The sequence below is a fragment of the Vigna umbellata genome, chromosome 8 (genome assembly GCF_029865625.1).
Source record: "Vigna umbellata cultivar VRB3 chromosome 8, Vumbellata_1.0, whole genome shotgun sequence".
NCBI classification, from domain to species: domain Eukaryota; kingdom Viridiplantae; phylum Streptophyta; class Magnoliopsida; order Fabales; family Fabaceae; genus Vigna; species Vigna umbellata.
The window spans coordinates 43,799,716-43,821,745 of record NC_142172.1 but is presented as its reverse complement, the minus strand read 5'-3'; the positions used below and the strand labels follow the sequence as shown (position 1 = coordinate 43,821,745).

The following is a 22,030-nucleotide window of genomic DNA, read 5'->3' as shown; positions in this document are numbered from 1 at the left end:
AAGCTCCTCGCGCCCTCCATGAGCTCCAGACGTGAAATCGCGCCTCCAAAGAACCAAAGACCCCTTTTTTCTTTTTGCCTCGTGAGTATATATACTGCCCAAATTCTCGCTTAAGCTAAATTATTCTCGCTTAAGCGAGAATAAACTTCTTGGAGAAGATAGTCATTCTCGCCTAAGCTAAATTATTTTCGCTTAAGCGAAAATGACTTTTAAATCAATAACTTCCTGGATCATCGAGGCTCTTCAATGTAATGGAGGATCTTCCTAACATCGAAATAGATGAAAAAAAACAAGGCATTAGAGCATTATTTACGTAATGTAGCTCAAAATATAGATAAATACTAAAACTAAATAAAAGAGAGATTTAAGCAAGTAATAAGCTAAAAAAGAATTGATTTTGCTACTAAAATGATGCTTAGATAATGGTAAAAATTAGCATTATCAGATAACAAAAGGTTTAATATGTTTAGAAATAATTTTCCTAATTTAATTCGAATAACATTGACCATCATTTTGTATTAACCCGTAATTTAAAAGCTAAAAACAAAATTATCAATATTAAACATTTTATTCATCTTTAAAAATATATTCTTAAAAGATTATTTTTTAAGTTAAACATAAATCATTAATTTAAATAAAAGTGATTTACTTTTGACAAATAAAAAAATTAATGTTTTTCTATAATTTGTTTTTATCTCACTTTGGCCTATTAGGGAATAAAAGTATAAGGATTGAACATTAGTTTTAATATCAAACTAAAATTGTATGTTATCATTGTTAACGACAAAAACATTTTTGCCATTTATCAATAAAATAAGTTGTGAATAGTTAGTAGTTATGATATTTATTGATAGTTAATATTTTAATACTAATTTATAAATGAAATAGGGGTAAATATCATACCATTCAATACTTAGATGTATCCATTATCTAGAAAAATAAATTAAAAATAAAATAAGATTTATTTTTTATTAAGTTAAATTTAATTAAAATTAAAATTAATTTATATTTATTAATTTTAATTTAATTTAAAACATAACTTTTTAATTTATATTATATTTTATATATTTTTTATAATTTTATTTTAAAAATTATAATTTTTTTTAAATATCTGCAAGTATAACAGATATTCATTAATATTTTTTAAATGATTTTGCAATTAATAATGGAACGTGTAATGAATAAACTTTTTTTTTAGGTTGAACAATGAGTAATCACTATCCGTATTTGATCCAATTTGTTCTTGTTTCTAGTTATTATTTTAAAAAGAATATACAGGTGAAAAAAAGTGAGAATATTTAATATTTTTATCATTTTAATAAAACTACATGAAAAAGTTATTTATTAAGTTAATAGTAAATAATTAATTTAAATAAAAGTATTTTAGTTGTACCAAAAAAAAATACATTTATGTTCCTAGTTAAAATTTTAAACTATGAAAATGAAAATACAACACGGACTAAGACTTATTTATGAAAAAAAAAAACCAAAAAATGAACAAAACTAAATTGGGAGTTGCTCCCTCCACCACCACCAACCACTCCCTGCACCTCTCCATACCTAATTTGCCCTTCTATAAAACGGATGTCAACATCCGTTTCACCTTCAACGAATGTTGACATCCGTTAACGGATGTGCCACATCCGTTTAATAAATTTTTAAAAAGTATTTTATTTATTATTTAAATAATAATATATACATTAAATTAATAATAATTATTTTATTAAATAAAATAAAATTAATTTATAAATAATTAAATAATAATTTTTAAAAAATTAAATAAAATTTATATATTAATTTAAAATATAAAAAATTAAAAACAAAAAAACAAAAAAAGGCAACGGATGTTGCCACATCCGTTAACGGATGTGGCACATCATGTGGCACATCCGTTTTAATATATTTATAACAAATTTTTTAATTATTATTTAAATAATAATACATAAATTAAATTTAATAATAATTATTTTATTAAATAAAATAAAATTAATTTATAAATAATTAAGTAATAATTTTAAAATAATTAAATAATATTTATACATTAATTTAAAATAAAAAAATTAAAAAAAAAACTAAAAACCAAAAAAAAAAATGCAACGGATGTCGCCACATCCGTTAACGGAGTGACACATCCGTTTTAATATATTTGTAACAAATTTTTTAATTATTATTTAAATAATAATACATAAATTAAAATTAATAATAATTATTTTATTAAATAAAATAAAATTATTTATAAATAATTAAGTAATAATTTTAAAAAAATTAAATAATATTTATATATTAATTTAAAATACAATAAATAAAAAAAATTAAAAAAAAAACTCAACGGATGTGGCACATCCGTTGAAGAATTTTTTCTTCAACAGATGTTGACATCCGCTGAAGAAAAGAGGTGGGGATATAGTATATTTTAAAATATAAAGGATAGTTTTGAAATTTTAGAAAAATGTGGTGATACAGGAAGCAAAGTGGAGTAACACCCAACTAAATTTCTTCTCTTTCAGAGACCATTCTATTGAATAATGTGATCCAAAGATTTATCACAAATAAGTGCAATAGATTAAGCATATCTTTCCGTAATTTCAAGCCTTGACAAAGACAATTTGAAGTTAACTATTGTCGAGTGATTCTCCCTAGTGAGCATCACACTTGTTAGCATCCCACTTTTGAGAATATTTTGCTTTATAAAAAAGTTACCCCATTTATTAATAAAATTCAAAGCTTTCTCCTTCCCTCCTCCCACCTTCTCAAATATTTCACCTACATCAATTTTTTTCTAGCTCGGTATCGTGGTTAATACCCGCCGCACTTGAAAGTACTGATGAGGGTGGTGCCGTAGTTGGATTTACGGCTGATGGGAACCGCAGTTTCGGTTGGGTTGGAGATGCATGGCCGCAAGTGCGGATGTGGATGGTCCGCAGTTGATATGCGGCTGAGGCTAACAGCACTTGGATATGCGGCTGTTTGTCGCCGATACTGCATTGGAAGAATCCATAGTGTGAACGATTCCAGAAAAAAGGAACAGAGATTTTGAATAGTTTTGAGATTTGTGGTTCCTCCACTTACAGACGTTAAACGCGTGAACCTTCTCATTCGCGTTAAAGACGTGTGGATTAGTGATATCACTACGCAATAGAGATGGAAGAAGTGTGTGAGCCCGCAAATCTGCTTAATAGGTATCGGAACAACGATGAATTGTTGTCGGCGACTAAGTAATAGATTTCTGTGGCGGTGGTGGCGCCTGCTTGCAGATTTTTGAGGGTCGGGGTTTAGCATTGTGGGTTTAGGTTCGGACTTAACATTTACGAGACTTGATGTACGAGGTGTTTCATTTCAGTTCCTGGTAGCAGTCACTGCCTTACCCAATTTTGTTTGTCTTTGAAAAAATTCAATTACTGATTATAATTATGAGCTGCGCTTTAAGGCTATTACGTTAGAATATTTTATTTTATTTTTGTTTGTAAAATGTTAATTTTTACGTTAGGTTTAAATGTTAAATAAAATGTAATTTTTTTATAAATTTTGAATTTTTATGTTTGTAAATTGTTAAATTTTTTTGAAATTGTTGTTTTTTTTTTTTAAATTCTTATATATTATTTATTATGTCCCCAGCACTACCACCAAAGATCACCACCGTTACAAATCATAATCAAGTTAGGAAAATTATTAGTGGTTAGGATATCATTAAGTAATCATTAATTATGTTTTGACTTTTAATAAATGAAGGACTAACATGTAAAATTAGTGGAGAGAATCACTCTTTATTGTCTTGGTTGAAGAATTGCATAACGCAACAATGAGTGTTTTATTCTACATCTTCAACATCTCATCACCTCCAAAAATTCTATTTGTAACCTTCTAACATTTTATCCTTATCTTGCACCTCTAACTTTTTCAAAAATTTCATTTTTAACTTTAAAAAAATATCTTTTTATTTTTTTTCTTATTAAAAACACTTTACACCACCTTAATAATAATTAAATTTAAAATTCAAATATTATTTAATATATTTTATATTTTAATAATTATTAAAATATAATTTATATTATAATATTAGTTATATTAAAAGTATAAAAATAAATTATATTAAATAAAATATTTAATATATTTAAATGTATTAAATTATGTTAAAATACTAAAATAAATTAAATAATTATTAAAATTTAAATAAAAGATAAAATTTTAAAAACAATTATTTATTTAAAATCAAATAAAATTATATTAAATAAAATTTTAATATACATTTAAATTATATTAAAATATTAAATTAAATGATTATTAAAATTTAAATAAAAAATAAATTTTTAAAAACAATTATTTATCGGATATGGATATCCGAAACATTACTTATCGGTATCTATATCTGATTAACGTATCTTTTTCAAAATTTTGTTTTTTCTAAACTTTAATAATTATTAAATTTAATTTAATATTTTAATACAATTTAATATATTTAAATACATGTTTTGAAATATTATTTTTATTTCGTTATTATTATTCTTATTTTAGTTATTATTATTTTAATTCTTTTAATAAAACTATTATAAAAATATAAATAATATGTTAATAATTATTAAAATATAAAAATATAATAAATAATATTATAATTTTTATTTAAATATAATATTTGTTAAATTTTAAATAAAAAACAAAAGTGTTAGCATATTTTATGGATTTTAATATCTGATAAACAAGTTTTTAAAATTCTGGTTTTTAATTAAAATTTAATAATTATTTAATTTAATTTAATATTTTAATATATTTGAATATATTAAATCAAATTTATTATTATTTATTTTTATTTTTATTATTTTATTTTTAAGTTTTTAATATAACTATTATTATAATATAAATCATATTTTAATAATTATTAAAATATTAAATTATATTAAATAATATTTAAATTTAAATTAAATTAAATTATTATTAAAGTGGTGAAGAATGCTTTTAATAAGAAAGAAAAGAAAATGAAAAAATATTTATTAAAGTTGAAATGAAAATTAAAAAAAGTTGGAAATATAGAATGAGATGTTAGAAGGTTAAAAATGTAATTTTTGAAAATGTAGGATGAGATCTTGGAGGTATAGAATGAAACACTCCGCAACAATTTCAATAAATAGTCATGGAAGCTCATTTGGGTTTAGTTTTCCATAAAAAGTTCATTAATTGCGTATGTGAAGATATTAACGGATATGTTTTTATTTGCATAAAAAAGTCACTCTTCTTGTTCTACATTAAAAGGTTGTAATTATTTTACCAAAAGTTACGACTTCATGCAGGCATAACTTTCTTTTATGCTTAGTATATATGCAAGTTTATCTTTCTATGTTAATTTTGATTGTTGTTTCAGCTTCTTCTTTTTCAAATGCAACTTTAGTGCTATAATACAATAATTTAGTCCAAACAAGGAACATGTTATAATCATATTCAGAAAATTTTAAAATTGTTAAAGAAATTGTTTGTCTTGAATTATACATTGTAAATCAAAACATCTTTCAAACAAACATTTTCTAATATTCAACATGTTGTTGATAATCAAACAAACGATATTTTCTTCTTTAGGTACTTTGTTTGGTACCGTATAATAAAGTTTGAATTCAATTATACTAACATAATTTATTTACTACAACAACACATAATTAATTATAATTATTATATAAAAAATATTTATTCACTAAATTTTACTTAATTATATACCAATAATATTTTACTTCTAAAATGATAGAATGATTTGTCTGCCATCTTACAATTTGGAGTTAAGGACTTTTTTAAAAGAAGAAAGAAATTATGAAAAATGAAATAAATGGATGAATATAGATGAATTCTTCAAAGAGTATAGAAGGTTGAAGAGAAGGAAGTTGACGGAGAGCACGGAAATGAAAATATCAACTTATGTATATTGAAAACATCTACTGTATGTTTCAAATAAAAACTAGACGCAAAGTTACTAACTTAATAAGGAAATTAATGGATCTTTATCTTTATACAGTAATGATACCTTTTCATTTTTATCCAATGTGGGACTTAGACTGACACTTGGATTTCCAACAATCTTTCTTTCAAGGTGAGTCCCTTCCACATAGGTATGCTCCCCTTTCAGTTCTGATATCACTATTGGGTTTATCGAGGAGACACAAACACTAATAACATCTGAGCCTAACCATATAAGGGAATAACATCACTCTTTATCCAAAATATTAAGACAATAGGTTAATGAGTCTTTAAATTTTATATAAAGTTTCACTTTTTCATTTCTATCCAATGTGAGACTTAGACTCACACTTGGATTTTCAACACACTCTCCTATTTAAATTAGACAAAAAGGAGAAAGGAAATAACATAACTTGAATGATGGAGAATCTTGGAGTGTTTTGAGTAAGGACCTCAAGCCCTTACCCAAACACTATCTATATAGAATGTGTTGAGTTATGTAACTTAGGAATATTATAATACATATAAGTTATATATTATGTTGCGTTTTGTATAATATCAATTTTGAAATACTTTAAATTAATAGAGTGGTTCTAGTAATTTGAGCTGTTAAAAACAATTTAAAAGAAGTATAACTATAAATAATTTAAATACATTTCTACGTTAAAAATAATAAAATATTGTTATTTAATCTTACAAAAAAAATAAAAATATTATTTTTAATTATATTAAACGAAATTAAATTTATGTAATAAATATATCTTATTTTAAAAACAATAGTCCCATTGCACGAATAAAGTACTAGTGGGAAATGTCTAATTTTAATTTAAAGACCTTACAATGTAAAATAAAATTTAGTATAATTCCAAAACCAATAATAAATATATTTAAAAACGTGTTATCAAAACGTGAATGGAAATATAGATTACTTGAATAGATTAAAGTATCAAACTGTATATATAATGTAAAATGAATAAATAAATTTATACTAATTATAAATTTAAATTTTAAAATACCATCAGTAAAGAATTAATTAAATTCAAAATTCAAAATTCATCTGTATTATATTGATTGAATCTATCGATATGAAAATGATATTTGAGTGGTAAGATGTAAATATATAATTTAGTGCTAATGTGATATTTAATACAAATACGTAAATGAAAAAACTGTTTACAAAAACTTGTTATTTAATTAAGATTTAAAAAAGTTGTTTACAAAACATGTATTAATAAAGAAATTTCCAATTAATATTAACGTAATATATGTTAACATTTATATGTTTATATGCTATTCTTTATTATTGACAAAATAAATTTTAGCACGTTTTAAGAAAAATTATCTTTTCAAATTAATTATGAAATGATAAAATCTAAAGTATTCGTTCTTTCCATTGTCTAGAAGGTTAGAGTTTAACCTATAAAAAACTATTTTCATGTAAAAAAAAACACTAATTGGTTTTACCATGGGTTGATTTCCTCAGCCATATTTAAAAACAAAAAAATCTTTAGAAAAAGGAGAGCGTAGTATTTTAAAAAAGTTACAAGAATATGAAAATAATACGTTGACATTCTTAATAACAATCATAATAAAAATTCTAATTGAAGTAATTATCAAAATTATGAGTTTTTATAGTTAAATTTTCACAACCGCAAAAAGTGAAACAAAGTGCTCAATTTTATTTTTTTGGGATTATTTATATACACTCTAAACAATGTAAATATTATCAATAAAAGCAATTACTATATACACTCAAAGTTTTAAATGACTTTCGAAAAGTATTTTATAAAATTTAAATTTGAATATTTCAAAATCCTATAAAAGTCTGACTTTGGATGGAAGACCCGATTATGTATTTTCTTCCCCTAGATCTTTGTATACAACCATGTTTGGGCTTAGCCAAAAATGGGCTTAACCAATAATAATAAGTTTTATCCAAAAATGAAAAAAGTAAAAGGGAAGAAAAGCAAAGTTAGAAATAGTGGGTAATCAAGTAAACAGGTGAACTAAAAGAAAGCATTGTATGAGTTGACGGATGATGAACGAGGGTAGGAAGTTTTAGATGACACTTGGTGAGCTTAAAATGCTTAGCCAAATTGGGTTCTGCATTGCTCACAAACACGCCAATCCCACCTACTTAAAACTCTTTCATTTTGCATTGATTGGTTACGGTAGTTGAGCTTCTAAACCAACTTTGACTCTTCCCAATCTTCACTTCTCATCTTCATGCCTTCCATCTATAAATTCCCCTAACCATCATTTTTCTCTCCACCTCTTCTACAAACTCCTAGCATGGCAAGTTTTGGGTCTCTCTCCCGCATAGCTGTGGTGTTAGCTATGGCTCTGTTGATGGTTGCATCAAGCTACGGTCAAATCAGCACGCCGTGTAACGCATCAATGGCAGGGAGTTTCTTCACACCTTGTATGAATTTTCTGACAAATAGCAGCGGCAATGGAACCTCGCCGACGACGGAGTGCTGCAGTGCCCTCAAGTCCCTCACAAGTGGAGGCATGGAGTGTTTGTGTCTCATTGTCACCGGCAGCGTTCCCTTCAGAATACCCCTCAATCGAACCGTAGCCATTTCTCTCCCTCGTGCCTGCAACATGCCCGGGGTCCCACTCCAATGCAAAGGTTCGTTTCTTCATTTCCTCCTTTCACGCTTTCCTAATTTTTTTCTTTGTTTTTAGTAATTATTAACTACTAAATATTGTTTGGTTTGGGGTATCTCACTATTAAAATTTTATATTTATTTCATAAATTAAAATTATTTAAGAGGAAGAAGACATGGATTATTTTAACTTATAAAATAAACGTATTTTTTATTTCCATTTTATCCGTGATTATCGAGTAAGAAGTTTATCTAAATGTATAAAAGAGGCTTCTGAATTTCGAAATTCAAGTTATATTATATAGTTGTAACAAAAATTTCTTAACTTTCTCTGGCTGCTATTTGGTAACTTAACAAAAAAATAGATAAAAAAGAACGTTAGTAGAAAAAAAATATATACAATTATAGAAACATAAAGGTTTTAATGTACCAAAAATAGACAACAAATAGGTAGAAATAATTATGATCAACAATAAAACAAAACGAGAGAGTACTATATCAGAGACAATTTCGTTTTTATAAGATTCAAAACTCAAAATATGAAATTCTAAGCTGAAAAAAAAGTACTAATTTACCTCCTTAAAGTACTATTCATCCTAGATTTTATTCTTAATCTTGTTTATCAGTAAAGCTAATTAAGGAGTGTTTTTTTTTGTTTACTTATTTGGCAGCCTCGGGTTCACCACTTCCTGCTCCTGGTAAAGCTAAAACGCCTAATTAACTTCCATGAACTTGTTACTCAAAATTCTTATTCAAACATTTTCCTAAAATGTAACTAAGCTTTTGAATGATTTTATGAAACTTGTGCAGGACCAGTGTCTCTCGGACCTTCACCTTCGCCTGCATCAGCTTCCTCTGGATTTTCTCCAACCCCTAGTCCTCAAGGTTAATATTTCCTTTCAGTAACAGTTTTCAGATAAAAAAACTTCTCTAGTTTGATACTAACATATACTCCATTTCGTCTTTTGCACAGGTTCCACTGTTCTCCCCTCACCAACTTCACCGTCTCTGGCACCACAATCTGACACACCTTCTTCTCTTTTGACTCCACCATCTCCGTCGGCGGATTCTGGTAACCCATCTGTTTCAACGGGAAGTGGCCGCACTAATGTCACTCCATCATCTGCCATGACATCTTACAATGCCCCACCTTATCTTCTCTTCATTGCACTCGGATTTGCTGTTCTCAAATATTACTAGGTTGTATGTTTGGAGCATCTTGTGAACACCAAACATATATATTTATATATATTCTTTCCGGTGTGTCTTTTTGTTAGATTTAAGATGGTTCCGACCCCGCATTTGGGGAATATTTATTCATCATAAAGTTTTTGCTTAGTAATGCTTTTTTTTTGTTGATGAACTTTTGTGTTGTAATGTATATATTAAAAGTCTGGAAACTGAAGTTCTTTGTTATTTCTTCAGCGTCCAAGTTTGTTCACTTATTATCTGTATTTTGATAGGACTTTTCAGTATGTTCAATTTTTTTTATACAACCAGTTTTTATTATTTGATTGTTACTTTGGGAGGAGGTATATGAAACTGTCTGCTGTCTCGAATTTATTCATTTGTTTTTTGTAAGGTAAACCATGTATTAATCGACGGAACATAGAGGGCATTTCTTCTCATTATCATTAAGTGAAAAAACAGCATAATAAAATAAATTTAATTGTAAATTTATCATCGCTCAAAAAAAGATATTTGTTTTTGTTGTTCATTACACTGCATTTTCTTTCTTACACACACCTCTTTCTTTTAGTTGTTATTAAAACTTTAACAGTCAACCTTGTCATAACTGTAACAAAATAAAATAACTAAAACAAATAGTAAACATCCATCATTAGAAATATTACAAAAAAAATTGTAACTACAAAAGTTAATAACATTTATCGTTGTTAAACAAATGTTGCAACAAAATTATAACTTGGTCAAACATCTTTTCATATTTCAATAAACAAACGTTAGGAAGGTTAATGTCTTAAGTATTATGTAATTTTGTGTTTCATGAACGTAGTAAAATTTTAGTTGCATTTCAATGATTTGAATGAATGTGCTGATATCGTTAACGTCACAAAACTTTCTTTCATTGATAATTGATCATTAGTACCAGATAACTTTTAATTTATTTTTTTATAAGATTATGACACTGTAACTGATAAAATAAACCCAAGTTTTATGGAATATTCAATCATTAAACCTGAATCACTTTATAATCGGATACTCATCTTGCATATTAACACAATCATTTTCATCTTTATTGACTAAATATTTGATTTCTTCGTTATTAACTTTAGCTATAGAAGTTCACACCATTGTATTTGTATCTATTACAAAAGTTTGATGACAATCATTTTATCATTTTAGATTGGTGGTAGTTCCCAATACAACTCAAATAAATTTTTTTTTCTCAAATAAAAAAAATGCGAATACAAATGACTAAAGCGTTCGATATTGAGCTAGTAAATGAAATTTTAGATTCTAAAAATAATTATCTATTAAAACCGTTTTAACATGCAAAATCAGAAGAAAATTTCTACCCAATTTGATCAATTATAAGCAATCCGAGTAGTCACAGTGAAGAAAATAAGAACCCTGTGCCATTTTTCGTTGCTACATTGGAGAAAAGGTTAATTATAGTGATTTTTTGTTTTGAGTAAATTAGGTTTACAACATAGATATCTTCTCACTTGGGCACGTGACAGATTGATTAATCACACTGCAAACTGGCGTTGGAACACGAAAGGTGGAAGAAAGTTTGAATTATTAATCAGTTGGTTTCGAATTATTTTCTTAAAGATAGGAAGTAGTAAAAAGGACCCCAAATTTTAGCAACAGACGTTGACTTTGTTTGTGGTTGAGAAACCATTTATAAAAGTATATATGTTGATCTCTCTTCCAAAAGCAAGGTAGGGAAAGGAGGAAAATAAAACCACCAACAACAGCAGAAGAAAATGGCAAACAAATACGTTGCAGTGTTGTTGGTGGTGTGCCTCATGGCCGCTGCAAGTGTTGATGCTCAAGAAACCCAACTACCATGCTTTGAGAAGTGTGTCTCATTTGACTGCGGCGAGAACCCCTCTAACTTTTGCAAGTTCCTCTGTGGCTTCGGTTGTTCAGCTGCTGGGATGTCAAGTAAGTTAATTTATTTACATGTGTATATGATTTTTGTTTTCTCTGTTACATGGAATATTGAAATAACAAAGTTTAATAAACCCTAAACTGTTTTAACCAATCGACAGTATTGAATATAAAGAAATTCATTTGTTCTTCTTTTAAATTTTTAAGGATCACGAGGCATTATATTAAAATAGTTATTGTATTTTGTGGACATGTTTATGTGAAATTTGATAAACATTTATTATTGTTGAGTCTCTGATTTTAAAACATACGTACGATGCAGCAAATTTGGTAGAAGAACCAGGATTAGCTTTGGCAGAAGCACCAGGATCATCATTGGCAGAAGCACCACAACTCCCAAGGAAGGTAAAAGCACCATTGATGAAAGACTAATGCAAGGCTTTGAATAAGACCTCAGCTTGTAGCATAGGTCGGGAAAAATACAGTCATGGGTCTTTCTCGTCAACAAGAGGACATCATCTTATTTTATTATTCATGTCCTCATCCTCCTTTCCTTCAATTATTAACTATCACTAAATTAAATATTTTCCATTCCACCAATTATACACTTTGTTTTCTTCATTAGTATATATATATTTTTTGTATTTGTGTGGAGAGAGAAAAGAGAAATTTATATATATATATATATATATATATATATATATATATATATATATATATATCATTAAGAATTCAAGTATAAAACAAATTTCTTTAAAATTTGATTTGCATTACGGATGACGGGCAAATAAATAATTTTAATAGATGATTATTCAAATTACTATCTTTTTTATAGAAAATCTTGTAATAAGGATATAAATATGTATAATATTGAAATTTGTTTAATTAGATATGAGAATGAAAATGATTATATATATATATATATATATATATATATATATAATTATTTTGTTTAATTTTCGTCTTATCTCCGTCTCGATTTTATTAAAACAATCATAGTTAAATTAGGTAACTTAAAAATTATTCTGTGTAATATGAAAAATTTAATTTCAGCATCTTGAAAGAAAATTTATATAAATTATGTGTGTTCTAAAAGTTTTGAAATTTATATGATTGGAAGCCTTATCCAGTCTAGTTTTAGAATATATAACTTAAAAAAATAAAGTTGACCATGGTGCAGTAAAATTATGAAACCCAGGATACTAGCTTGGATTTCAAGCAGTGGAGTATTCAGTTGCAATGCTTACAATAGTCCTTTCTTTGAACTAGTTTGAGTGATTAAACTTAAATAGTTTTATATATTTTTTTTAACAGAGATATTTTCTTGTTCATCCACACCTTATTGATTAAAAAGTAATAGAAAGAGTTGCATGAATTGTCTAAAGAAGACTATTAATGTGTTTGATTTGCCATTTACGTTATTTACCAAGATCGAATGACCGATGTTTCTTTATTTGTTTTGAATGATTTAGAGAGAAAAAAATAAAATAAAGGAGAGTCAAGTCGAGAGAAAGATAGCAAATATAATTTTACTATTTTACCTTACTTTTGATTAGAGGGCTGTACATAGAAAAAATTCTTCAAGTTACAATGTTGAAGATATACAATACAAACAAAAATTTCACTTTGCAATTTAAGATTGTCATTTCATATTTCTTTTTCACGTTGTGATTGTTTTAATTGGAGCTAAAAATTGAAGTGAATAAGCATCTATGTGAAACTGGACATTTACGTAGATTCATGACCTATTATGTTCATAATTGTATTTGCAATATTTTATATTGTACTATAATTCCATTTATTACAATAATATAATATGTATAAATTACAAGATAATATAAGAATAATTATATTAATTTATTATTATTGTTCAATTTGAATGGAAGTATACATCATTTACAATATATGATGAGAATAATTATATTAATTTAATATTATTGTTCAATCGAAGCGAAGTACAATAACTATTTGAGCTTTCTAAAAAATTCATCAATAAAAATTAATAGATAATTTGAATTGATATATAACGTTGTTACAAATATTTGATAATTTAAAAATAAATTGTCAATTATAATTTAAGGCCTTTATATAAATTTAACTCGTGAGTAGTTAGGGGGTTAAAAATTTCTCTTTTTTAGATTTTTTTTTTCAGTAGATTATGCTTATTTATTTAATATATTATCTATTAAAGTATGATAAAATTTATTGGAATAGAATCTCCTGCACTTTTATTCATTTATCTACGATCTAAACACATATTATAATTCACTATTATAAATACTAAGGAGAATAAATCTATTCGTAATTAAATTGCAGCTACTAGATATGTCTATAATCAGGTTTTTTATAAATATAATGATTAATGATAATAATAATAAATAACAATATCTTAATAATTTTAATGTCTATTTTATAAAAGAAGAGATTCCAATGGTATTCTTTTTAAGAACTTTGTAAAAATATGTTAGTTATAAAATGGTAAATAGTGTCAATTATTATTTTATTATGAATAAAATGATAATCAATTTTAATATATTTCAGTTTTTTTATAAAATATTAGATTTTGAATTATATGTAATGATAATTGAATATGAAAGTACAATCATATTCTTTTATAATTTTTAATTTTTAAATCATTAAGTAACTATTTAAACAACTTTAACATGTCATGGTAGTCATGATGTTCAATCTTTATAAAAGAACAAGAGACGGAGGATTGTTTTTCTTGACTATAAAATCCAATTTGAATCACACCTATAATTCTAATTTACTAAATACATTTATTATACTTTCACTAGAGTTATGTCACATCACAGTTGAGAATTCAAGTGTGAGTCTAAGTCTCACATTGAATAGAAATGAAAAAGTAAAATACTATATAAAGGTGAAAGATCCATTAACCCATTGCTTTAAGATTTTGGGTAAAGAGTGGTGTTAGTGAAAGATCCATTATCTTAAGGTTTTGAGTAGATAATGATATCAATTCCTTATATGTAGTTCATATCTCATTAGTATTGTGTCTCTTCGTCCCAGATAGACCCAACAATTACTATGCATAAACTTGGACACATTCTTAACTCATATTAACGGTAATCATTTTGTATTTTACTTAGAATAAATCAAATAAATTTCAAAATTTTTACGAATAATTAGACAAAAAAATCAGACAATATTCTCTTGCCTTCCTTTTTAATTATAAGTTCATTTCTAACATTGTGTAGGTTTTTTCTTAATTCATTCATTCACATAAAACATTTTGTTCTAATATATTTGTTAACATTTGTTTAATAAATGATTTGATTCAATTTAGCATTAAATTCAAATTATAGTTTATAACTTATTAAGTGATATTTCAAGTTCAATATTAAATCTATCATTTGGAGTCATCCATTTTTTTTTAATATTTTTTGTCTTTCCTACTTTTGTGATATACGTGGATATCCATTTTTTGAAACCTTTTCCTTCTTTGTTCCAATGTGAGAATCCTTTTTGAGATTTGATTCTAAAACGGAGGAGTTGTCAACAATACTAAAATTTGTTGAATTTCAACTGCTAACTTATAAGTTTGAACAAATTGTAAAATAATGAACTCATAAATCTCTGAGTAAAATCAACTAGCATGTTTATCTGTTGTTGTAGAAGCATTTCTCGTAAAAACCTAGAAGTGGACAGATTAACTTCATTAACAGACTTCAAGACCGTTGTTAGCATCGTAGTGCAGCGTGGCAAAATAAACTGATTAGGAAAATAATCTTTTTTTGCTTGGAAAACCATCCACATCTATCTAGACAATAAAACTCATAAAATGCTAATAATCACATTTAACCTTTTTTTGAGTTCAAATTTATAATAAAAAAAAAGAAGATAAAATTTTAAGGATAAAATAATTATAAAAAAGTGATTATTTTTAAAGAAAAAAGTAATGAAAAGTTGTGTGAAATGATTATAAAAAATTTGTGTATTTGAAAATATTATTACTTTTTAAAGTTAGGATGTGTAATTACATGAACCCAAATTTTAGCTTTGACTCTGTTTGTGGTTCGTAAAGGATTTACAGAGCTATATATACACCCGATCTATCTTCCAAAAGTAAAGTGAGGAAAGAAGGAAAAGAAAAGCACCAGCAACAGGAAAGAAAAATAAAGGAAAAACCTAAAATGGGAAACAAATACGTTGCAGTGTTGCTGGTGGTGTGGCTCGTAGCCGCTGGAGGTGTTGATGCTCAAATAGATCGCATGAGTCAATGCGTTAACAGTTGTCTTGATTATCAGTGCAAAGAAAACCCTACAATGTTTTGCACCTTCGTCTGTCGATTCGGTTGTGCATCCACAGGGATTCAAAACGGTATAACTTAATCTATTTACGTATACGTCTCATTTTTCTTTTCGCCTCAGTTCTTCTAATCAATCAACAACATTGAATATACAGAAATTCATTTCTTCTTCATCTTACGGATTAGATTTCACTGGCGTATTGATATCGTGATTCATATAATTCTTTACGTAGAGGATTAATTGTGTTTAATTATTTGATAAACATATATGTATTATTGCTGAGTTTGTGATTTTAAAATATACGATGCAGTAAATCTGGCTAAAGCACACGCAGAAGCACCACAATTCCCAAGGAAGGTTGAAGCCCCTTTGAAGAAAGACGACTACGCAGGAGAAATGCAAGGCTTTCATTGAGACCTAAAATACAGTCACTCGGTCTTACTATGGGGTTTTCTCATCAACCAGAGGACATAATTTTCTTATTCCTGTCCTTTTCCTCCTTTCTCAGATCATTATAACTATCATTAAATTAAATATTATCCATTTTCTTCTCACTCTCTTCTTTCTTTTTTCCATCAACCATACACTTCCTTTTCTTTAACTGATATATATATATATATATATATATATATATATATATATATATATATATATATATATATATATATATATATATATATATATATATATATATATATATGCATGTCCACTCTTATTTTATAACCATAAAAATATTAAAAAATATATTTTTTAATTATTATTAAAATATAAAATGTTATTAATTTTATAAAAAATATATTTTCAGATAACAATTACAAAATTTTTAAAATATATAATTAATAAAATTAATTTGTATTAATAAAAGTGAAATGAGCACTGAAATATATATACCAACAAGCTTATAACAAATAATTACTAAAAATCAATTTTCTTTATTAATAGTCATAAATATATATTTCATTTGTGTTTCATATAAAGAAAAAGAAGAATAATTAATATATCAATTTTATTTCAACCGTTTATTTCCTTTAATATAACTAACACATGAACGATTGAATGGAATTGACATATTGCTTTTTAGTTTGACTGTTTAACTATTTTAATATAGTTAAACCTAAACACAAGTTATTCATTAATATGATTTTATATTCAAATCAAAATTTTATTTTGTATATACAAATAGAAACACACGTGTTTAAACGGATATGTGTTCACTTTCCTTTATAATAATAAAACATAAAATTAATTCTTTAATTATTAAAATAAATAGCATTAAATTTATACAAAGTATATTTTAAAAAATAATTATAAAATTTAAAAGATAAAATAATTAATAAAAGTAAAATGTATGTAAAAAAAAATATTTATCAAGCAATTTAAATATCCATAGAGTCAAGTTATTTAAATTTTTACACTTCAACATTTTCAAATGCTGTTACATTCAGTTCAATTCAACATTTAACTGAAGAATCACATTAAGTATTAAGTTTTTTTTTATAAAATAGAGACTCAATTGAATTAAATAAAAGATAAATATAAAGGTTAAATATTTAAATATAAGAACCAAAATATTAATTAAATAATAGTTTTAAAAAAATTAATTATTTTAAAGCACATCAATAATTAATTAAATTTGTATAACAACACATGCATAACTATATGTATTATAAGTATATATGAAAAATGGAAATGAATTCTTATTTGAGATACGGATATGTAATGGTTAAACCTCATAATATTGATATAGTATTAACCGTAGTGAACTCGAGACATTTTAGGACTATACTTCATTTGTCATCATAGTTAGTTTTTTTTGTTTTTCTTTTATTTGATGAAAACCTTGATTAATATTGATATTACTGTTGTTTTGGGTTTAGTACTTCCCAATTCGAATCCTCTTCTTAAATACTATACTTTAATTAAGTAGCATTTTTAAACGTCAGTTTTTAGTTTTTAATATTTAAATTACTACATTTTTATTTTAATTTTTACAAAGATAAGACTTTCATAATATTTTTCATTTGTCTCTTTTTGAGAGATGGTGTTTTATTGTTTTTTATGTAAGTTAATTTTAATTTACTTTTTTTATTACATGAGATAGCGTTAATAGCGATAAATAATAATTGATGTTTTTGATATTATGGTTTTTTATATGGTTATTTTCTAATCATTATATTAATTAAAATAATTAAACTCTGATGTCTGCATAAAAGTGTAACTTTGACCGAAATATTGTAAGAGATGGTTTAATATTAATAATAACATTTAGAGTAATCAGGCATAAAAGATAATAATTGTAAAGCAGTATAATGACATATACTAAAACAAAAATGCGGTGAGCGTGGATCGAACACGCGACCTTCAGATCTTCAGTCTGACGCTCTCCCAACTGAGCTATCCCCGCACATGTTATAAAACATGCCACATAGATTTTAATAATCTTTATTAACTCGTACAACTATGAATTGATCAAATATATTTATTTACAGAAATTTAGTAAAATTTTAAAAAATTATGAATCAAATGACTGGAGGGCAATTTTTTATAATATTTAACTGCTAATTTATTCCTTATATTTCACATAATTACTTTAAATTCTAACTTTTTTATACCTCTAACATATAACACGTATGGTTGAGATCAACATATAATTATTAAATAATATTTTTTCATGGATAAAAATTATCTCCTTTTGTATTCATAACTTTTAAAAAAAAGAAAAAGAATTCTATTAACCTGTAAACAGATAGAAAGAAATCATGATAAGAAAAGGAGAGAGAAATAATAGTAGAGCACAAGAGAAAAATAATTAGAAGCAAACAAGATTCTAGAAAATTTAAGCAGTCTGAAGTACTACGTACCAATTCTAATACTAATGTATTCTTATGTTGGGAAGAAAAGAAGATATTTATCTCTGAAGCATTTTAAATGTCATTTTATTTAATTAATTTTTTTATTTTATAATTATATTTACTTAGTCTGTCATCGTCATTTATAGGAGTAGGCTGTTAGTGAAGATAAGCAAAAGTCTGAGAAGTAAACGATAGATGTAATGCATATGTTTGAATCTCGTTCCGGTTTTAAATTATTAAAAAAATTATAGTTTATTTGTTTTAAATAATAATCTTATGTACTGATGGATAAAGGAGGAAAGAATAATAAACCCTATATATGTTTTTTATCTAAATATATAAGTATAGTCAGTTAAATTATAATTTGTTTGGTTAGGAGGAGGAATCCTGGTAGGAAGAATGCGAAATTATAGCAGTGAAAGTGCGAGATTATTTGTGGTGAAGGAGGCACTTAAGGAGGTATATATGGTAATGACAGTTGAAAGAGAAAGGCAGGGAAGGAGGAAAAAGAAACCAACTAACAGCAGGAAAATATAAAATAAAAGAAAATGGGGAAAAAATACATCTTGTTGTTGTTGGTGTGCCTTGTTGTGGCTGCGGGTGTTTGTGTTGAGGCGGAGGAATACACCGATTTGCAAAAGGATTGCTTCGGTCACTGCTGGCATGGTTGCTTTTTCCCCACAGCATTCTGCGATGGCTGGTGTGCTACAGCCTGCAAATACCCAATCAATATGGGTAACTTCATTTCTTTTTTCTCTAATCAAAGTAAAACTTTTAATATAATTAATTATACAATTTAGTGTCTAAAAGTAGAAACATATTCTGTAGCTATTCGGTTTTAGGTCATACTCATATTCATAAAATCTAAATTTGAATATCATGAACCTTACTAAGTAATGAGGTGTTTCAAACCAAAATTTCTGTTCTGTTGTGTGGTGTTGGATTGTTTTCTTCTGCAGGTTTATAAAAATGAGCAGTAGAAAGTAAACTTCATTAGTCATGTAACGTGGTCATCAAAATTTTGAGAAGCTGACAGAGGCAACTTCCAGTGGATTGAAAATATTGAGTACATCACATAAAGATGGTAGGTTCTCTCTGGAAACAATGATAGAAAATATCGAAGACAAAAATAACATTGTGAAAACAAATTTGTATGTATGACCTTGCAAGAATAAGGTATATGCATATAGTTATTACAAAGTGTGTTTGGATTGATTTCAGATAGCCTGTACAATGAGTAAAGCGTCCCGTACCATCTGAGGAAGATGAGTTACGCGCCTCAGCGCTGTCACCCAAGAGCCCAACAGTATGTAAAGGAAGGCTTTCCGGTGAAGGACATTACCATGTTTACTCACAAAGCTTTCTCATCAATTTGGCCATTGCATTTTGATTCACTTTTTCCTCCTTCCCTCTCCTTTTTTTTCCATAATCATAATAATATCATATCAAATTCTTTTTCCATTATTCTCGTTTCTTCTTTCCTTATTCACCAATACCACTTCTTCTCTTACTTATGCTTACATTCTACAACTAAATTTGTCTGCATATATAAGCTCTTTTGCTTTCAATACATTATTATTCAAGCCAGGACCGACTTAAGTCCTAACAAGTTTTTTATTTAGACATCTTAAAAAGATGTTTCAAAACTAAATTATACTAATATATTTTTATTAAATTAATTGTAATATATTTCTATCCAAATAAGTTTTTCTTTTAATTATTTTATTAATGAATATTTCTAAAACAAGCTAAACATGTTTATGAAAAAGTTAAAATTTAAAAATTGAATTTGAGTACTTATTAAAGAAAAGAAAGAGATTTGACACTTTAAGATACTATGAGTCTATGATGTATTTATTTTCTTAACAATCATAACAAAATTTTATTGTTTTAACTCATTCTTAATTATATAAAATATATATATTCTTTTCTAAATGCATATATATAACTTATAGACACTAGTGCAGCGAGGGGCTTTACCGCGGTTGATTTTCACTATACGTCGCGGTTCTTGAACCGCGGCATATTCAGCCGCGGTAGTAAGTCAGACACTTTATGCCGCGGTTCGAACCGCGGTATATAGGCTGCGGAATATGCCGCGGTTGTCTAGGGAACCGCTGCCTAAATTCATTTTTTTTAAAAAAAAAATTAAAAAAAAAATTAAAAAATGCACTATATGCCGCGGTTGTGGTTAGAACCGCGGCATATTCCCCTGCAGTTTTTTAAAATTGCAGGTCTGTTTTTGTGATATCCACTACCACAAAAACAGACCTGCATATAAAACATTTACAGAAATTCAATTTCAACATAACAAACACATGTTCAAATGTATTTCAACATCAAATAAAGTAGAGAGTCTAAGAAAATTCTATCTAATCAAATGCATTGTTTAAATCTAAATCTAAGAACTACAAGAACTACAACACACATTACCAAAACTATAGCAAAAACCATATCATACATTACCAAAACTATAACAATTTCATGCACTATCAAAATTAAAGCAAAAATTATACCAAAACTATAGAAACTTCATACATTACCAAAACTATAGCATTATGCAAAAATTAATGAAGAAATCACGTTAAAAATGCAAATGGACATAAATACCTGGAAGAGGAACGGCGGCGGAGAGGGTGAAAAACGAAACACAACGGCGGCGGAGGGTGAAAAACGCCAGGAAATCACGATTTTGAACGGCTAAAACTCGTTTTATCGTCTCAAAAACGAATAATGACCGAACAATTTTGAGTTTAAACGGTTAAAAACGCAAAATCTGAGATGAAGGGTGGTTCGGAGGAAGAAGAAACGCGAAAACAGAGAGAACGCGCGAGGAAGACGATGCACTGTTCCAAGTTTTGTTTTTTAACTCTGAACGGGAGAATCTACCGCGGGTTAACCCCCAACCGCGGCATATACTAATTTAAAAAATTATCAAAAATGGCATTTTTGAAATTATTTTCAAACTATATGCCGCGGTTCAGCGGGCAACCGCGGCATAAACCTCGAAATATTTCAAATAAACATTAAATTAATTTCATATAGGAGAATATGCCGCGGTTCCCCAGAGAACCGCGGCATATACCCCTGAAACGTGTTCAACACAACTGTCTCCCCAACTGCCTTTCACAGAATTCGAAAAGTTACAGGGGGTATATGCCGCGGTTCTCTGGGGAACCGCGGCATATACCCCCTGTAACTTCTGAAATTCTCTGACTGGCAGAGAAGTTGAGACGTTACAGGGGTATATGCCGCGGTTCCCCAGAGAACCGCGGCATATACC

At 26.9% G+C, this 22,030-nt stretch overlaps 2 protein-coding genes, 2 long non-coding RNA genes and 1 other non-coding gene across 5 annotated transcripts; 4 read left to right on the top strand and 1 right to left on the bottom strand.

Moving 5' to 3' along the window:
- The first annotated feature begins 8,220 nt into the window (after positions 1-8,220).
- Positions 8,221-9,988, top strand: LOC124835958 (uncharacterized). Its single transcript, XM_047311011.2, has 4 exons — positions 8,221-8,566; positions 9,215-9,241; positions 9,354-9,428; positions 9,517-9,988. The coding sequence occupies exons 1-4, from the start codon at positions 8,227-8,229 to the stop codon at positions 9,741-9,743; spliced, it is 669 nt and encodes a 222-aa protein (XP_047166967.1). The 5' UTR covers positions 8,221-8,226; the 3' UTR covers positions 9,744-9,988.
- Positions 9,989-11,460: 1,472 nt separating this feature from the next.
- Positions 11,461-12,267, top strand: LOC148194781 (uncharacterized). Its single transcript, XR_015781465.1, has 2 exons — positions 11,461-11,675; positions 11,944-12,267. It is a non-coding gene; the product is annotated as an uncharacterized LOC148194781 (long non-coding RNA).
- Positions 12,268-15,733: 3,466 nt separating this feature from the next.
- On the top strand, positions 15,734-16,434 carry LOC148194780 (uncharacterized). The gene is made up of 2 exons (XR_015781550.1): positions 15,734-15,965; positions 16,206-16,434. It is a non-coding gene; the product is annotated as an uncharacterized LOC148194780 (long non-coding RNA).
- Positions 16,435-18,226: 1,792 nt separating this feature from the next.
- TRNAF-GAA (transfer RNA phenylalanine (anticodon GAA)) lies at positions 18,227-18,299 on the bottom strand. The gene has a single exon. It is a non-coding gene; the product is annotated as a tRNA-Phe (tRNA).
- Positions 18,300-19,259: 960 nt separating this feature from the next.
- LOC148194779 (uncharacterized) lies at positions 19,260-20,202 on the top strand. Its single transcript, XM_088097269.1, has 2 exons — positions 19,260-19,482; positions 19,986-20,202. Exons 1-2 carry the CDS (start codon positions 19,296-19,298, stop codon positions 20,135-20,137), a joined length of 339 nt encoding a protein of 112 aa, XP_087953395.1. The 5' UTR covers positions 19,260-19,295; the 3' UTR covers positions 20,138-20,202.
- The last annotated feature ends 1,828 nt before the right edge of the window (positions 20,203-22,030 follow it).

What these genes read in the sequence shown, in the direction of transcription:
- LOC124835958 (XM_047311011.2), top strand. Translation starts at nt 8,227, where the DNA reads ATGGCAAGTTTTGGGTCTCTCTCCCGCATAGCTGTGGTGTTAGCTATG. An exon ending in TTCACCACTTCCTGCTCCTG is followed by an intron (nt 9,242 to 9,353) that starts GTAAAGCTAAAA and finishes AAACTTGTGCAG; the next exon opens with GACCAGTGTCTCTCGGACCT. An exon ending in TCCAACCCCTAGTCCTCAAG is followed by an intron (nt 9,429 to 9,516) that starts GTTAATATTTCC and finishes TCTTTTGCACAG; the next exon opens with GTTCCACTGTTCTCCCCTCA.
- LOC148194779 (XM_088097269.1), top strand. Translation starts at nt 19,296, where the DNA reads ATGGGGAAAAAATACATCTTGTTGTTGTTGGTGTGCCTTGTTGTGGCT. An exon ending in CAAATACCCAATCAATATGG is followed by an intron (nt 19,483 to 19,985) that starts GTAACTTCATTT and finishes CTGTACAATGAG; the next exon opens with TAAAGCGTCCCGTACCATCT.